Source organism: Dipodomys ordii, unplaced genomic scaffold, assembly GCF_000151885.1.
Source record: "Dipodomys ordii isolate 6190 unplaced genomic scaffold, Dord_2.0 Scaffold76, whole genome shotgun sequence".
Lineage (NCBI taxonomy): Eukaryota > Metazoa > Chordata > Mammalia > Rodentia > Heteromyidae > Dipodomys > Dipodomys ordii.
Genome location: NW_012267292.1, coordinates 9,247,778 through 9,265,222, shown reverse-complemented (window position 1 = coordinate 9,265,222; position 17,445 = coordinate 9,247,778). Strand labels below are relative to the sequence as shown.

The following is a 17,445-nucleotide window of genomic DNA, read 5'->3' as shown; positions in this document are numbered from 1 at the left end:
GTGTGTGTGTGTGTGTGTGTGTGTGTACCTGGTTTTTAAAATTTGAACTGGTTTAAAATTATGAGGCTAGATACAAATTAGCAAATGTGATAAATCAACTGAAATAATGATGTAGTTAATAACTATCTTCAAATTCTAGGTTTTAAATAGTAGAAATCTTGAAGCATCAAAAAGATAAACAAGTGACAAGTATTTTCCTAACTCCCCTCCCCAATGCTATGTTTTCGGCCCTTTCTTTTGGCCAAGACTTCATATTAACTCCCTACTTTGAGTCAAATGTCAAACTTCCAGACAGAAGCAGACATCAGGAGATAGACAGTAAGGGCAGGCACAGGCCTCAGAGACATTTAGACTTGGTTCCTAGGAAACACATAGTATGGTCTACCAGAGAAGACATGGAAAGCAAGGAGTCCTGATGGCTCATTTTCATGCTGTCCTCAATTCAGTACATGCTCTTCTCGAAACAAGAGCTGTCTCCTACATCAACACTTGGAACTCTTTCTCCTAATGACCTGACAGATCTATCTGCTCTATCTCCCATTCCCTTTCAGTCTGAATGGAGTTGAAGATACAACCTAGAATTCTGAAACCACTTCAGTGGTATCTTATAATCTGGAGCTATGAAAAGGGATTTATTCAATAGAAAAAAAAAGAAGTGGGAGAACAACAAAGGAGGGGGTAACAATGCTTGACAAGAAACCATGCACATCAAGTGTATCCAGCATCATTGGATCAAAAGGCTATTTACGAATCAGACAACACATCCATGTTTATAAAAGTCAGCTTTTGCACCGTGTTGTTATTAAATGAAAACCCAAGGCCCCAAATCCTCTGAAAAGTACTGTAAGTGGATCAAGCCCTTTGGATTTGTTTGTCTTAAGACTGTCAAGCAGAAGGTGACTAGCAGAGCGCTAATACGCATTGCCTTACTCATGTAACTGTAACCCCTCTGTACAGCATCTTTACAATAAAATATATTTTTGAAAAAAGAAGAGACTTTATTTTGGAGAATTTTCTCCCCTGAAAATAGCAACATCAAATGGAATTTCCTTCATTACCAATTATTTAGTCAGTTTCACCTAGACTGTAACTAGAGAAGGCATGTAGTGATAGAAAGCCATAGTTCCTCTCATGTGAAAACACACACACACACACACACACACACACACACACACACACACACACACATCCTCAAATATATTTTGGCTCAGAAAGTAATTTCTCAAAGAATTAAAAGTGATTTACCTGCTTAAGTGTTAATGAGTCTTTAAGGCTGTCAAATTAAACTTTTCCCCTCCTTCAGGAACTCTGTGGCTCTCCACCTTACTTTCCAATGCTCCCTATGTAGGATAATACACAGGAAGTCTTTTCATACTTACTGGACAATAGCCTCTTGAGTTTAGTTTACATCTGATGTCTTCACAATCTTAACCTAATGTCTATTGAGTAGGAGGCACCTAGTGGCAAATGATTCAGCTTAGTTCTGAGACAAAGGTGCAAATAGATTTATGTTCTCAGAATATTACAACTTGGCACCATGCACATCAAGTATATCCAGCGTCATTGGATCAAAAGGCTATTTACGAATTAGACAACACATCCTTGTTTATGAAAGTCAGCTCTTGCACAGTGTTGCCATTAAATAAAAACCCAAGGCCCCAAATCCCCTGAAAAGTATTGTAAGTGGATCAAGCCCTTTGGATTTGTTTGTCTTAAGACTGTCAAGCAGAAGGTGACTAGCAGAGAGCTAATACTAAGCAATCACGCCCATCTTCTCAATACCTTCAACTGTGCTCAGTACAAATGCCAAGAGGGGTTAGCTATTAATGCATACTTTACAGAATTGGATGAGATCATAGCTGTAGTCTAAATGAAAAGAGAATTAAATTTGAAATTGGTTTAAAAGATTCATATTAGAACAAGATTGCACTTGAATTTCTAACACCTAACAGATTCCTTCCAATGAGCCAATCTAGGGTACAGAGAATGAGAGTAGCTTTATTGGGCCCTCATGTAAACAAGCCAAAAAAGTGTTCATACGTTTTTTTCCTCTATGAAATGTCTTGTGTTTCCTTCATTTTACTTTCTACTTGGGACCAGAACTGTGGAACTGTTGCCACACTAGAAAAGTCAGATTTGTAGTAAGAAAGAACAGGCCTTCCTGCTCCTTGGCTGGGAGAGAAGCACTGAAGCCAATACCTTTTCTGGGTTACATATCCAAATATTCCCCTCCAGTTTCCCAGCCCCCATTCTAGGGTCAGCAGAGCTATCTGAGCTTGTTGGTTCTCAGAGGCCTGGGCTATTCTTTCTAAGGCTATACAACTCTGGGACCAATGGTGGGGGAAAAAAATCTGCTTCAAATCATTTGATCATGAAGGGTTCATGTGTAGCTCATTGATAGAGAACCTTGCCTAGCATGCACAAGGCGCTGGCTTCAATCTTCAGCACAGAAAAAAAATAAATAAAAGATAAAATCACTTGAAAGTATAAATGGATTCTCTTTCATATATGTTTTCATGGTTTTTGTATACTCTGAATACTTAGGAATCAAGTACTGAAAAATCAAGGGAAGACTTTCTGCTGGGACTTCACAAAGTATCACCCTTTTTGGGCAAACACATCACAGAAGGCCATGCTGTCTGATTTGTTAACACAACACACCTAGACTGTTTTCATACTCACGTCATATTTTACATACAACTTCCTTACATCTTCTGATATAATCATGTCTGGGCTTTCACATTTTGAAATATATATTTTAATATTAATCACATTCTTTGACATTTCCTTTCTTTTACAGAAAAGTATGCTGTTGATATCCTTAAAATATGTGTGCATAACTGATCAAGATGCATTATATTCATAAACTGATTTCTTGACTGGTGACTCTTTCATACAACTACTAAAAATAATTAAAAATATAATTTAAAAATGTGTATAAAAATCAATAGTGAATTTCATGTGAGGAGAGTTAAATGACCATTAAAATACTACTCAAAATAAAGGAGTTTGGGGTTAAGTGGATGGTTAATTAAGTACTATAGCTAAACCAGGCACCGATTCTGTGTATCACTGTGTATCACTAGGTCATGCCATAGTATATGTAAAATCACTTTGAAAATTCCAAGGGCTCTAAAATTTTATTCAAGTAAATTCACCCGGTTGAATTTTGAACCTGTCTGTTTTCCATGTCCCTACCTCATCATTTTCAGCCAACACTGCACCACCCATTGATTTCACACTTGTATTAAAGTCAACAACTGTAGAACAAAAAGTCAGTGGTGGCCCATTTTCAAGGCAAGAAACATTTGATCCCGAGTAAAAAGTTGCTTACATCAGGACTTAACAGCTTACGGATATGACGATTGTAAAGTACTTAGAAGTACTTGAAAGTTCCTTAGATAAACAGAGTAGACAAACAGGACACCAGAACAGGGTCAACTAGCAGGAGGGAAGGATGGACCACTATGAAATGAGAAACTATACATATATCCAGAGAAGCTTTTATGCCACAAGAGAACAAAACAGGGTGAAGACAAGACTCCCATCTAACCAACCCAAAAGATGCATATATTAAAATTACCCAATAAAAAGCAATGACACTTAGGTCTGGGAAGATTGTACACCCCATAGTACTCAACTGAGGAACAAGGGAGGGATTTGCCTACTAGTGAATGAACTTCTTGTTATAACTCCTTAGGGTATGCCTGCCCATCTGACACCAGGTCTTGGTGGACAGTCATTAAAAGTCTCATTTCTGCAGCACTTTTTGTCTCCAAGTCTTCTTTGAGGTTGGATGGGTGTTTTCCACAACAACCACTGCAGGCTCTGCTGTGTTCCATCCTTCATGCAATATGAGAATAAATATGACATAGTATTGCCATACTTTCATCTCTGTGATTTACTCATAATGTTCCAGCTTCTCAGAATCTTCTCCTAATCTTTTCTACCCTAGTAAATTCTTCAAGTTTTTGGTTGTATCTCTACGTCCTTCCTTGACAAATTCTCTACTAACCAAACCCTATTAGTCATATATATTCATATAAACTATTTTTGCTGTGTATTGCCAGGTAACAGCATTTAATTAACACAGTTTTGTTTTTTGTTTTTAATTGGTATCCCTCAGTATTTTGGTATTTTCTTATCAAACTATTACAAAGACTATATCAGTAACTTTTCTCATTGTTGGGACAAAATGCCTCATATACACAATTTACAGGAGGAAGATTTTCTTTTGGCTCAGTTTCATAGGATTCAACTCATAGTTGCTTGGCTTTATGTATTTGGGAAGAAGATCATGGCAGTGGTAGCAAGTAACAGAGGAGCTCTTTCACCTCATGGTAAACAGGAAGTAAAGAGCAAAGGAGGAGTAGGGACCAGGTATTACATTTAAAGTCATGACCTCAGTGACCTACTCCCTCTAGCTGGGTTCCACCTTCCCAAGTTTCAACCACCTCCATAATAGTGCTATCCTCAGGGGCCAAACAGTCAACACATGAGTCTATCTATCTCCTAGGCCTAAAAGGCCCATGGACATCTCTTAATGCAGCATACATTTAGTCTTTCTCCAAGTATCTCCAAAACCTTAACTTTCCAACAGTGCTCAAAAGTCTAAGTTCACAGTCTTTACTGAGACTCAGCTAGGAGACTCTACTTAAAAAACAAAAATCTATTTGCATACTTTCAACACACAAAAGCCCAAACATTTTCATTCCAAATGAGAGAAAAGAAGGCACAAGAAGAAGGAATGGAACCAAAGCAAGATAAAAAGCCAAAAACCAAATCCTATAGCTCCTAGTCTGACAACTGGAACATGTGACGTCTTCCTTCTTCCCTCCTCCATCTCCTCCTCCTCTTTCTTGTCTACATTCTTTTTTATTATGGCAATTGAACCCAGAGCCTCCTGCTTGCTAGGCAAGTAGGCTACCACTTGAGCTATTTCCCCAGTCCTTTATTATAATCTTACTCCCCAGGAAATAAGGACCCTAAGTAAATACTTACTGAAAGAGTCTAAGAATAGCTCCAACAGAGTCCACAAGGCACATTATTCAATCAGGTATACTGAATTAGAGTGAATTGGTTCTCAGGAGGAAATATTAGAGATGGTACTTTCTCTTGATTAAAGGGACCAGGTCCGGGGAAGTTGCTCCCGCAGACCTCCACATATCTGGTAATCTGGACTTAGAGTCTGCACTGAGCTGAACATCCTGAGACATAGTATTTGATGGATTTGGGCCACTGAAGAGACCAAGACCCTGTGACTTAGCCCAACATAGCTGACCAATGTCTTATATTGTGGCTATCAGGCTGAAAGGTCAACGTGAAGGTTAGCTAGAGGGAGAAATAGGACAGAGGCTGAGGGAAGAAACTTCTTAAAGCTGTTGCTTGAGCTTCACCAAAGACAGTCTGGCACTGTCATCTGGTGTTAAATTCATTCTGTTTTACTGAATTTCTAAAAGTGCCAAAGATAGAAAGCTGCTTTGTGGTTAGAAAGGCAGCTAAGCATTTATTCATACACATGAGCTGGCCAAGTTCATTTCCATACTGCTGAGTACATGAATTGCAAGCACTTCCCTCTAGCACAGCTGTCTGCACAGTGCGCATCTCTAGGCTCCTCTCAGATGCTGAATTCTCAGTCACTGCCCTTTGCAGTGATATCAGAAATAGAACATGATTTGGACTTTATTTGTCCTGTAGCTGAGACATATCGGAAGGGAAATGTTATGGCCACTTCTACGAAGCATGACTGAAGAATAGGTTATTTAGTTAGTATGGTTATCAAGTTTTTAAAAAAATCACAAGGAGCATTAAATCACGTAGCATAATTTTATCTGTCTTTAACAATTTCAAAGGCATTTGTAATCTCATAAAGCCTGTCAAGAAAGGTCATCAGAATTTCCTGTCATGGCTGTACTATGGACATATATAATTACTTATCAATAGGTTTCCAATTAACAGAATAACTGTTACAGATCAGACTAATTCTATACTTAAGATTTCAGTCACTGTAGTTGTTGCCTTAACAATTTTTTCCCTCTTACCTAAGATTTTTTTTTTTTTGAGTATCAGGAGTCTAGATAGCAATGGCATTAAAAACAAGAAAATACTACTAGGGGAGGGAGGGCACTGAGGAATGGTGTATGAGGAGAAATCTAGTGCTTCACAAACTGTTATGTGCATACATTGGGACCTGGAACTTTGTCTCAATGAACATTTCAGTTCAGAGATCTAAAGGGGCTGGGATTTTGACTGCTGCTGCTAAGAGTAGGCACATTCTAGAAGACCAGGCTGGGACCTGCCTCAGAATCTAAGGGGAAATCTAATGGAGAGTAGCCATAAAATCTCTGATTCTAGCTCTGTATATAGCATAGATTGTCTGATTATCTGATAACTAGTACTATGCAAAAGGCAAAAAATTACATGGCTACTCTGGGAAAAAGCAAATTTCCCCAAAACTGGAGTGTTTTGTCAGAGGCTGATGGCTACCTAGAAGAATCACCAGAGTAGAGGACTCCAAGACAGGGAGGGAGGACAATAAATGAGCTCTGAAATTCCACCTAAATTTTTTACCAGAAACTAGTATCGTACCAAAGAGCAGCATTAGCTTCAGTGTAGTCATCTGATGCACAATCCACGATTTTAGGGTTTAAGTGAAAAGATTTAAGAAAACAGGAGACTGAGCAAGAGAACCCATTCTGATTCTGACAGCTATGTAGAGGAGCAGCAGCCATCATCTGCGAATGGGCACTGTTCTGTCCCCCACTCCCCACCCTGCCCAGTCCCATCACTCACAGAGATGTAGCTCATCAACCCACACCAGGGGTGAGAAGCAAAGTAGGTTCCCAAATGCTTCCCATCTTAGTATCTGGCCAGTCACAGAACAAAACAACTGGTTCCATTGCTTAGCTAATAAGAAAAGATGGGCCAAAAAGATGGATCCAAAGACTTTTGGATAAAGCTTGAGAAAGCTCAGGAGGTAAGGGGAAGAAAATGACTCATTGCCAGTGGTTGTCAAAGACAAAGAGTTATTTAAAAAAAAAAAAGCAAATCAAAAAGCAACCAAAACACAGCTAATCCAGTCTACCTGAGATCATTCCCATCTTGGGTTTCCAAATAAATGCTTATCATAAATATACTGACCACAAATGGCTTTATAATTAAAATGTTAAAAAATCTTTTACATACATATAATGACTATTTCTACCCTGTTGGTGACTCACTGCATTTATGGCTGCAATTACTTTGGTATTTTTTAGGTTTCTTAGATATATTTGGAAATTATTAATATTGCTAAATAGTCTCCTAATAGTATCAAGCTCCTTAAAAATCTATGAACCTGTGCTGTGAACAGAGGCTTCATAGTAGCTGGAACTACTACTAACATTGGAGATCTACCACTCCTCAAACCCATGACGGCCATTCTGCTCTGCCTATGCAGCCCACCAAGGTGAGTTTTCTGTCATTACCATGGGAGTGACACTAGTAATAAAAACAAGACCTACTTCCTATGTACCAGCAGTAGTTGTGTAATGAGAGTCTGACTATCCTTTTTTCAAAATTTTTACTTTATTGTAAAGGTGATATACAGAGGGGTTACAGTTACATAAGTTACGGTAATGAGTACATTTCTTTGTGAACAGTGTTATCCCCTCCCTCCTTCTCTCCCATTTTCCCTCTACCCCTGCCCCCCCATTCCCCTCCCTGCCTCAGGTTGTAAAGTTAATTTCCAACATAGTATCTAATGAATATAACTGTTGCATTGGTTCCCCCTTTGTCCCACAGTTTCTGTGATTCCTCTTCCTATCCCCAAATCAGATAAACATATTCAAAACAAAGGATACTGAAATCAGAAACAGTGACAGGGGGAATAAATCAGAGGAGAAAAAAAAGAAGACAAAAGAAATAACTGATTATCCTCCCTTTACAGATGAAATCACCAGAGTTCCAAAGTAGTTTGTCCAAGATAAGCTACTAACCAGTGGGACCCATTTGTGGATGAGTATGGAGATCACTCACAGATCCTTTTACCTGACACTCACTAGGATTCATTGGAGAACCTTCAGGCCCCCATGTAACTGTCTCCCCAGACTCAACAAGCCTACCTTTGACAAGGAGACAACAATGACAGGAGACAGGAGAACATTACCCAGTCAAGGGACTCAAGAGTCTCTTCTGACCACCCTCCCCCACCCCCACGTCCCATCCAACACACACACACACACACACACACACACACACACACACACACACACGTCAAGGATTCCTACAACGATTGGCTTCCCCATCTCCTCCCTACCTCAGTCACGATACATTTATTTTGAACCTCAAAGTCTAAAACAGAATGTGGAGGTCATCTACCCAGTTCTTTTCATCTTATTAAGAGATGGGGCATCTAAATGAAATGATTTGCTTTGTGAGGGTTTTCTTTCTTCAATGCCCTGTTCGTGACTCCACTGTAAGAGGTTCACAGTGGCAAGCAGGTCAGTAACTGGAATCTGTATAGTATAACGCACTCCACTGAAGGATGAACACTCTCCAATCCAGACTGAATGAGGTAAACCAGTGGGTGAGGAGGTAGGGACAGTTTGGTTCCTTATTACCTTTCAGCACCATTTTAATATTTTGTTTTTATTACCTTTCAATTAAAAGATTCATGGCACATTGCATGGCCCTGCCCTTTGATGTCCAAGTGCTGGAGAAATCTGCACTCAACTCCAATAAAACATGCTTACATTTATTCCCAGGGCATTTAGATTCCTCAGGAAATCTCAGTCCCTTGTGGGGCAGAGCAAGCTGGTAATAATGTTCTCTGTCACTATGAACTCAAAACAACCTTTCCAGGGTGAAACTGAAATTTTCAATCACAGTAGATACACATTCACTATATAAGGCAGGCAGGTGTAGCACCACAGATGTAAGTTGCAGAAGTTCAGCAGCATGAACCTGTCCTTTAGCTTTGGTCCAAATCAGCAGTGGGTTGTTTTCATAGTTCAGCTGGCTCTCCTAAGGAGAACTTAGTGACATGTTAGGACCAGTAGAACCTTACCCAGAGCAGGAATGATGTGAGTGCTAAGCATGGTACATCCCAGGTTACACTCTACCTTCTCATTAGGAGGGCAGTCCCTACTCAAAGATCTCCTACTCAGCACCTGCTCTAGAGATACAAAGATATAAAGCCAAGGGATGACCTTCAAGAAGTTAGCTCATGACATTGGAAGTCTGTTCTCTAACAGTTCTCAAAGCCAAAACCCCCAAATCTAGGTGTTGGCAGGGCAACACTCCCTCTGAGAATCCACACAGGATTCAGTCTTTTGACTCTCCAGTTTCTGATGGTTACTGGCATTTCATGGCATGCTTTGGCTTACAGACATATCATTCCAGGAAATCTCTGCCTCTTCTCCTTTGTTTCCATCCTCTGGATTACAACAATTTTTCCACACTTTTATTAAAATGAATTAGCTCTATAAATGGGTTTCATTCTAATATTTCCTTATGTAGGTATGCAATATCTTGATCAAACTCACCCTTTCCATCACTGCTCTCCCCCACTCCATTTTGTGTGCACACACTATTACTGGGCTTGAACTTAGAACCTCAAGGTCTTGTTTAGCTTTTTAAAAAATATATAACTTTAACCAGGTACCAGCGGCTCATGCCTATAATCCTACTCAGGAGGCTGAGATCTAAGGATCATGGTTCAAAGCCAGCCCAGGCAGGAAAGTCCATGACATTTTTATCTAACCACCAGAAAACCGGAAGTGGTGCTGTGGCTCAAGTTGATAGAGCGCTTGCCTTGAGCTGAAGAGCTCAGGGACAGTGCCCAGGCCCAGAATTCAAGCCCCATGACTGACAAAAAAAAAGGGACAAATATATAATTTTATTATTATTAAGGTGTGTAGAGGGGCTATGATTTCATAATTAAGGTAATGCACACATTTCTCTTTTGAACAATGTCACTCCTTCCTCTGCCTTCCCCCAGTTTACCCCTCCCATCCACTCCCAAAAGTTGCATAGCTCATTTTCCAATTAGTGTATACTGAATTCCATGATTGCATTTGTTCACCCTTCCTCTCTCCTTTTCTGTGGCCCCCCACCCCCCCCATATTGTCCTGCCTAAAAAGCAAAAAAAGAAAAAGCATACACAACAACATGACTAACAATAACATAAACAAACCATGTTTCCATTTCCTGGAATTTGTTTTGATAAATAGTATTTTGAATGTTAAGGGGAGTCACATCTTTGGGTTCCTTCCCTACTAGTATCTTCCTTTGGTATGACTATTTGTGAATGTCCTCTGAATTTTTTTAAATAAATACCTGTTGGTAATTTTAGGGCCCACTGAGATACTTCAGGGTACTATCTCAAGATTCTTAGTTATCTATAAAGTAGCATTCACAGATTAGGATGTGGATCTACCTTTACCCAGGCTGATTCAGCCTGATTCAGAAGACAGAAATGTGGCAAGAATATGACTCAACTGGGCTTGAGCACAGGTGTAGAGGTAAACAGCTAGACTAAATGGTTAGGCCAGACTGCCTATTTAAGTGGGATACCTGCTTATTCGAGTCTTTGGTTTTGCCTCTACTCTTCTTCCTGCACAGTCACTTCTGGGCTGTCACCAAACACTGAGTGGACCTCTCCTTCTCAAGAAATAACTATTGAGTCAGTTCAGCCTACATATACATCTGAGCTTCTTGAGAATATTCTGGAGCTGCATACTGGCAAGTCAAGCTCTTAATCAGACTATCTGGGCCAGTGTTTTGTCTTCCTATGTTTTCTACTGTGGCTTCTCCCCACCATGTTTTATTTTCTTAAGGTATCTCATGTGGCTTTTATCAAGCTAATGTTTTTTTAAATGTACCCAAATAGATTTGCTGCTTGTTATTCCAGAGCTGCAGAGCAGTAAAGACAGTACAACAACTCCTGAAGTGTATTAAGAGTTCTGTTTCTTCTGCTCTTCTGAGTGGGAAAATGGAGCTGACCATCTGCCATTTGCAGGCATGGAGAAGAACAAAGATACCCTGATGACGCAAATATGTCATTTTAGCTGATGTTTCAACCCTCCTGGATATCAAGTTTGCTTGTTTACAAGACTGTCTCAGTGTGGAAATGTATTGAATACCAAGTCTTACTCCATAGCCCTTCTTATCTCCAGGATGTAATGGCCAAAAGGTCAGCAATAACGAGGAGAGGTAAAAAGCCAGACAGTAAAAGCTGGTTGCCAGTGCCTCATACCTGCAACCCTAGCTACTCAAGAGGCTCATATCTGAGAACAGTATTTGAAGACAACCTGGACAGCAAAAATTAATCAGCAAAAAGCTGGAAGTGTAGGTATGGCTCAAGTGGTAGAATACCAGCCGTGAGTGAAAAAAACCTAAGAAACAGACCTAGGGTCTGAGTGCAAGCTCTAATATAGGAATTAAAGAAGGGAGAGGGGGAGGTAATGAAAACCTGAAAAATGAAGACAGAAACATAGTTAATTTTTTATCACCAGAGAAAGCTCCAGGCCAACAGGGAATATCAGGCTGTGTTGTTCTCAGCATTCAGAGGCTTCTGATGGAGGTTTGTTTAAAGAATCATTTCTTCAGGGCACACAGAACTTGAATTAAATTTTGAACACATCTTGGAGTATCTAAGCAAATGGAGTGTTCTCCAAAAAGACAGTGGCTTGATGCCTGCTACTCATTAGCTGTGTGATTCTGAACTCAGCAGTTAATATCTCTAGGCTATATTTTCTTTCCACAGCATGGAACTCTATGCAGACCTCATGGATTGATTTGAGACCCAGAAGGATGGCATGAAAGGGCATTAGGAGCTACACAGGTGCTACTGGATGCTTTTACCTCCCAGAGTCCTTTGCTGACTCTTACTCTATCAGTGCAATCTAGACATAGGCCAAGCGTCGCCCTGTTCACGACCTGCCTCAAAGTTGGAAGGATAAGGTAGGGAAAGCAGTCACCGGTGGGGTAGGTCCACGACTCTTAGGACCTCCCTAGTTTAGAAAATGGATTGTCACATACTTCCACAGTTCTTTCTAGATGCAGTTCTAATTAAGTCAATGTGGACAATATAAGCAAAAAAGGCACCAAGACTTATGGTAACCTGCCTAAGGCTTATGAACAGCTTATCAATAGCCTAAGATTCTGACCCAGGCCATCTGGCCCCATAGGTCTTGCTGCTGTCCTTCTCTGAATATGGACTGTCCTCTTTCAAACTGATATGAAAGTCTCACTGCCATTATGGGAGTGTTAGGCAATAGGTCATAGGAATAACCACAAAGAACAGGTAGGTGTAATCAAGTCTTCTTGTTTTTCTCTTCCACTTTCTTTCATGAGTTGAACTTCATGGAAGTCCCAGAAGAAGACAAGCAGACGCCAGCACCATACTCACAGGATTCCCAGCCTCCAAAACCAAATACATAAACCTCTTCTTCAAACATCACTCAGCTTTAGTCATTATACTGACAGTAAGCAAACTAATACACTGCCACTGAACAATGTGATATAATCAGCACAATTCTAAGGTCACTCCTCCTCAAGTAGTTTGTGGCACTGATTCAATACAATCCTTTAAAAGGCAGCTGATAAGGTAATAGAAATATATGGAACAAGCATTTTCCTTTTTCTTTGTATTATTTTTTTGAGACAGCATCTGGATATATAGTCTAGACTACTGGCCTCAAATTCATAATTCTCCTGCCTCAGCCTCCTGGGTGCTATGATTATAGACAGGTACCACCATACCTAGCTTGAGATTAAGCATTTTTCACTACTCAAACAACTAAAAATAGCTTTAATTCACTATTCAAATCTTGGCAAATTCTTCCTCTGTTGAACTCACCTGTCCTATGGATTCTGGCACTATGCCCAGTCTGGCTGTGTTTTCTGGAGTGTAGAGTAATCTAATAGCCTGCATAAATTAACTCTTATCAAGTGACCTTGGGAGAGCTCAAATGCCACCTTAGATTAGCCCAGTAGGGTAACAACAGTGATCTCTGTAACTGCATGGGGACTGACCTAGCAACAGACTTGGAGAATTTCAAATCCCCTACAATCATGAATGAAGCAGGGCTCAATTATTTTTGCAGACTCATTTTCTCATTTCTGACTTTCATGCCAAATGCTAACAGCACATAAAAGAATGAAGCATGTATCTTCTTTACAACCTATAGTCTTTGTGTTCACTTGGCTTCTTGTAATGGTATGTACAGCTGTTCTGTCCCTGCTCACTGACTTTTTAGGAATAGCTTCTCAGTAGAAGTGGCTTAAGAAATGAAACTTAGGACTATCAAACTCTATCAATAAAGACAAGCCAGATTCCTTCATTTTTATTGAGATTCATCCAGCTTCTAAAATGTGCTGCTTTTCAAATGTTCTAGGCAAGAAAGGTAAGGGGGTGGTGGGAAAAAACAAGACAAGAGGAAATTGCATTTACTCATATAGGTTTTAAAATAGCAATTCTCCCTCCCACTTAGATTTCCCCTAGCCCATTTCGTGTATCTACAGAACTTTATGAATAGCAATCTCTTGTCCTAACAACTGTGGGTGAATTCATTCATTAACTTAATCCACATATACTGAATGCCTCCTGTGTGGCATCCTAGGCACTTCATATGTACTATTTCATTTAGTTCTCATTTTATTCCTAAGAAAGCAAGCTTTATTAACAGATACATGGATAGGGAAGTTATATGTCCATAAATGCATAGCTGCTTGAGATTTTTATATGAGTAATTCTGAAATGGAAGGCCAATCTCAATTCAATAAACAAGGGCAAATTTAGTTTAAGGAACTAAGGGAAATCCAGTATGGCTAAAGTACAGAGACCTATATCATCATCTGGCTGTATGAGATAATAAGAATATAAGCGAAAATGTTTTTTTATAAGACCAAGTCTTTCAGCCATGTTGATGTTTTGAATCCAGGCATTTGGTGCTACTCTTTACTTAAGCCACCCCTACTCCATCCAAACACCAGAGGCTCTTTTCATGTCTGCATGATAAAAAAAAAATTAAGTAAGTCCAAAGAAAATGTAGTATATATACAAACTATAATACATGCATCCTCCATTTTCTCACACATACACACACAGCATATGCAAACATACATGCAAATGTACATGTATATACACACACTTCAATTTCTTTGAAAAGGAATATACTTGTCTTAGAACAGAATGAAACCTTGACATTTGTGAAAACATGGAGAACATGATGGTAACTGAAATTAGGCAGAGAAAAACAAATAGCATGTGATCTGTTTTGTATGTGGAAGTCATAAAGAGTAGAATGTTGCATCCAAGAACTTGAGGATGGGAAGAAAGGGGGAGATGTTGTCCAAAGGTACACCATTCTACTTGCTCAGGAAAAATCAGTTCTAGAGATGTGATGTACAACACAGGGACTATGGAGAACGGTGCTTTACTATACCTGGCCCTCTGTATCCATGGAAAAGCCTGGGACTCAATCCAGGCTCACTGTGGAAGTGAGAGGTTGCACAGAGGGAAGGTGCTCACATCAAAATAAAAGGGGGCTTTGAAATCTGCTTATTGAGAAGCAGGAGGAAGCAGACACAACCTCTCAAATGGGCCTAGACTTAAATGTCTGCTGGCCTGGTGGTAGAGCTCAGATAGTTCAGCCTCATGATGAAGGAGAAGCCCAAGTTGTAAATGTTAAGACTTACACTGGACTCAGAGGTGGGAGATAGGAGCGGCACATCCCTAAATGGGTATTTGCAGAGAGGATGAGTGCAGACAGAAGCATCATGGGAAACCACAATGGAAGATGAAGCCCTAAATAGTAATTCCAATGCACATGAGCAAAACTAGCACTGAGAATGCTGATCAAGTTAACATGAGATGACCTCCCTATGGAGGAAAGGAAAAGAGCAGAGCAGCTTGAAAACTACCTTAAAATGGTACTTTAAAAACAAAGAGGTAGCTGCACAGATGTGCTCAGTTATAATCCAACATTCCTCAAGTAAAGTCTGGAAATCTTGAAGTTTTAAGTGCTGAGCTTTTACTTTCCAGTAGGAAACAAGTTACCACTACTCTGTTCAGCAACCAAAAACTCATAGGTGTGGCTGTGTCCCCAGTTGCTGGCAAGTGAGAGCCTCCACAGGAACCTAGTCTCAGCTGCAGATCTGAGGGAGGAAGCAGTCATTGCCAGCTCAAGCAGTGTGGCTATGAATTGCCACAGGTGTGATGCAGATGAATAGCTCAGATCGCCAGAGTCAAAACATTTCCTTTTTATACAGATGAAACAGTGGATGGGCTAAGAAAATGGCCCCTGAAAATTAAAGATATGCTTTAGATCCAAACTTGTGCTAAAAGTGAAATAATCATATTAATTTCTCCACCTTCTCTGCCACAGAGGAAAAAGACAAGTATTTATATTTATAAAGCAATATTATATAAACATATCATTGAAGTGGAAAATACAAAACTTAAAAGATAATCATTTGATAAATGAATGACTAACCAACTAACTATTCCAAATGAGAAAGAAGTTAATGCACTGGGAACATCCCCTTATCTTTTATAATACAACTCAAACAAAACAAATACTACAAAAACAGATTTCAAACAACACTTTGAAGCTTTTCTTAGTCTAGAACCTGAGCCTATCACTAAACAACTCTAGTGTTGGTGACTCCAGCTCCGGCCACTTTTTTGATCATGTCCTGATCAAAGGAGGATGGAAGGAATAATGAATGCTTCTTAAAAACCAGCTTCTTCTCAGGGAGACCTTGGAGGCTCCCTGACATGTCAAGCCATAGCAAACTCTAATTTGCCTAGAATCATAGATGTGTGGGTGGCCAGCTCCCTGCGGCCTGTCCCAGGTCATGTTCAAACACAGATCCATGCTGCTGCTGAGTCACAACCATGTGGACAGCTTGAGGTGGGAAGCTGCCTAATTGTGGCTTCCAAATCTGGAACCAAGCACACTGGGTGAATTCTTAGGCCAGCACTTCCTGCAGGGTAAAGACAATGCCAACAAGACCAGCAAGTGCTGAAAAGACCACTTGGGCTATAAATCTGGCTTTTTGGAAGGCTCCTCCCCCACCTAGTAAAGAAGGAAGGATCTGAATGATTAATGTGCACTTCCTGCCATTGGTCAAGCACCAGCAAATCCTGCCAACAGATTAGCAAGAAAACCAAAAAGGAACATATGATAACCTGACAGTTATTTAGGAGTTAATTATTCTGTTCTTTGTTTCACTTTTTCTTCCTCCTATTAATTCCTTTGGACCATCTTTTCTGTTCCCCTCAACCCATTAGAGAAATAAAAGTAGGAGAGACTTCAGTACCAATAAGCAGTCATAAAAGGTTTGATATGCCCAGTGTCAGTGGCTAACTCCTTTTTAACTCAGGAGGCTGAGATCTGAAGATAACAATTCAAAGCTAGACTGGGCAGGAAAGTCTATGATACTTTTAATTCCAATTAACCACCAAAAGGCTAAAAGTGGATCTGTGGCTCAAGTGGCAGAGCTCCAATCTTGAGTACAAAAACTAAGAAAGCAATGCTCAGGTCCTGAGTTCAAGCTAGAGTACCAACACATGCACATACATATACACATATATGTGCGTGCAAACACGCATCACAAAAAAGGTTTGATAAGAAAAGCAAGTGGGGGAGTCTATATTATTATAATTACTGGGAATATGGCAGTGTCTTATTTTGGTTAGCAGGGTATAAGGAAAGCATGGGCCCTAGAGCCAAACAAATGGAGCTCTGATCTGTTATCTGCTCCTCAGTAGCTGTGTATCCTTGGGTTAGTAACTTAGTCTGTTTGAGTCTGCTTCTAGGGGATAGGGTGTATTAATACCTACATTAAAGGGCAGATGCAAAAGACTAAATGAAATAATACAAAGAGCCAAACCTGGTAGACACATGAGGTAAACTATTAAAATATAGAGAATTGATATAAAGATAGGAACTCAAATGCCAGCAAATTCTTGGTAGTTTAGATTTACATCTAAATACTGTACAAGCTGAATTTTACCTGTCGGCTTCCCTGCTTGGAGGAGCAGCTGCTCGTGCTCCTGGAAGGGGAGACCAATTTTTGGGACACTCCAAGGTTCTTTTCATCACTCATCCTGGGCAGGGGGTCACGTGGCCTTGATGCAGTCAAAATGCCATCAGCAGGCAGCGTGGCTGAGTATATGAAGTCCCCCTCTAACAGCTCTTACCCAGAACGTTGAAAATGCATTTTGGATGGTCCGATGAAAACACCTAAAACCTAAAGAAAAAAAAATCAGGAAAAGGATTAGAGAAGGATCTCTAATTAGCCATGCAAATCCCCTTTTCATACTACATATTATGCTTAGCTACCTCAGGCACTGTGAAGACATGTTATGCTTTCCTTTTTGACACAGGGTCTCACTATGTAACCTAGGAGGATTTAGAATTCTTTAAGTAGCCCAGACTGGCCGCAGCCTCCCAA

The 17,445-nt window shown here is 40.0% G+C and overlaps 1 protein-coding gene across 1 annotated transcript in view; it reads right to left on the bottom strand.

Moving 5' to 3' along the window:
• The window catches only part of Osbpl3 (oxysterol binding protein-like 3), a 122,146-nt gene extending 105,049 nt beyond the window's left edge, over window positions 1–17,097 (bottom strand). Inside the window, exon 1 of the mRNA XM_013024393.1 lies at window positions 17,005–17,097. Coding sequence (XP_012879847.1) covers window positions 17,005–17,097 — 93 coding nt within the window. The remainder of the gene's footprint in view (window positions 1–17,004) is intronic.
• Window positions 17,098–17,445: the final 348 nt, after the last annotated feature.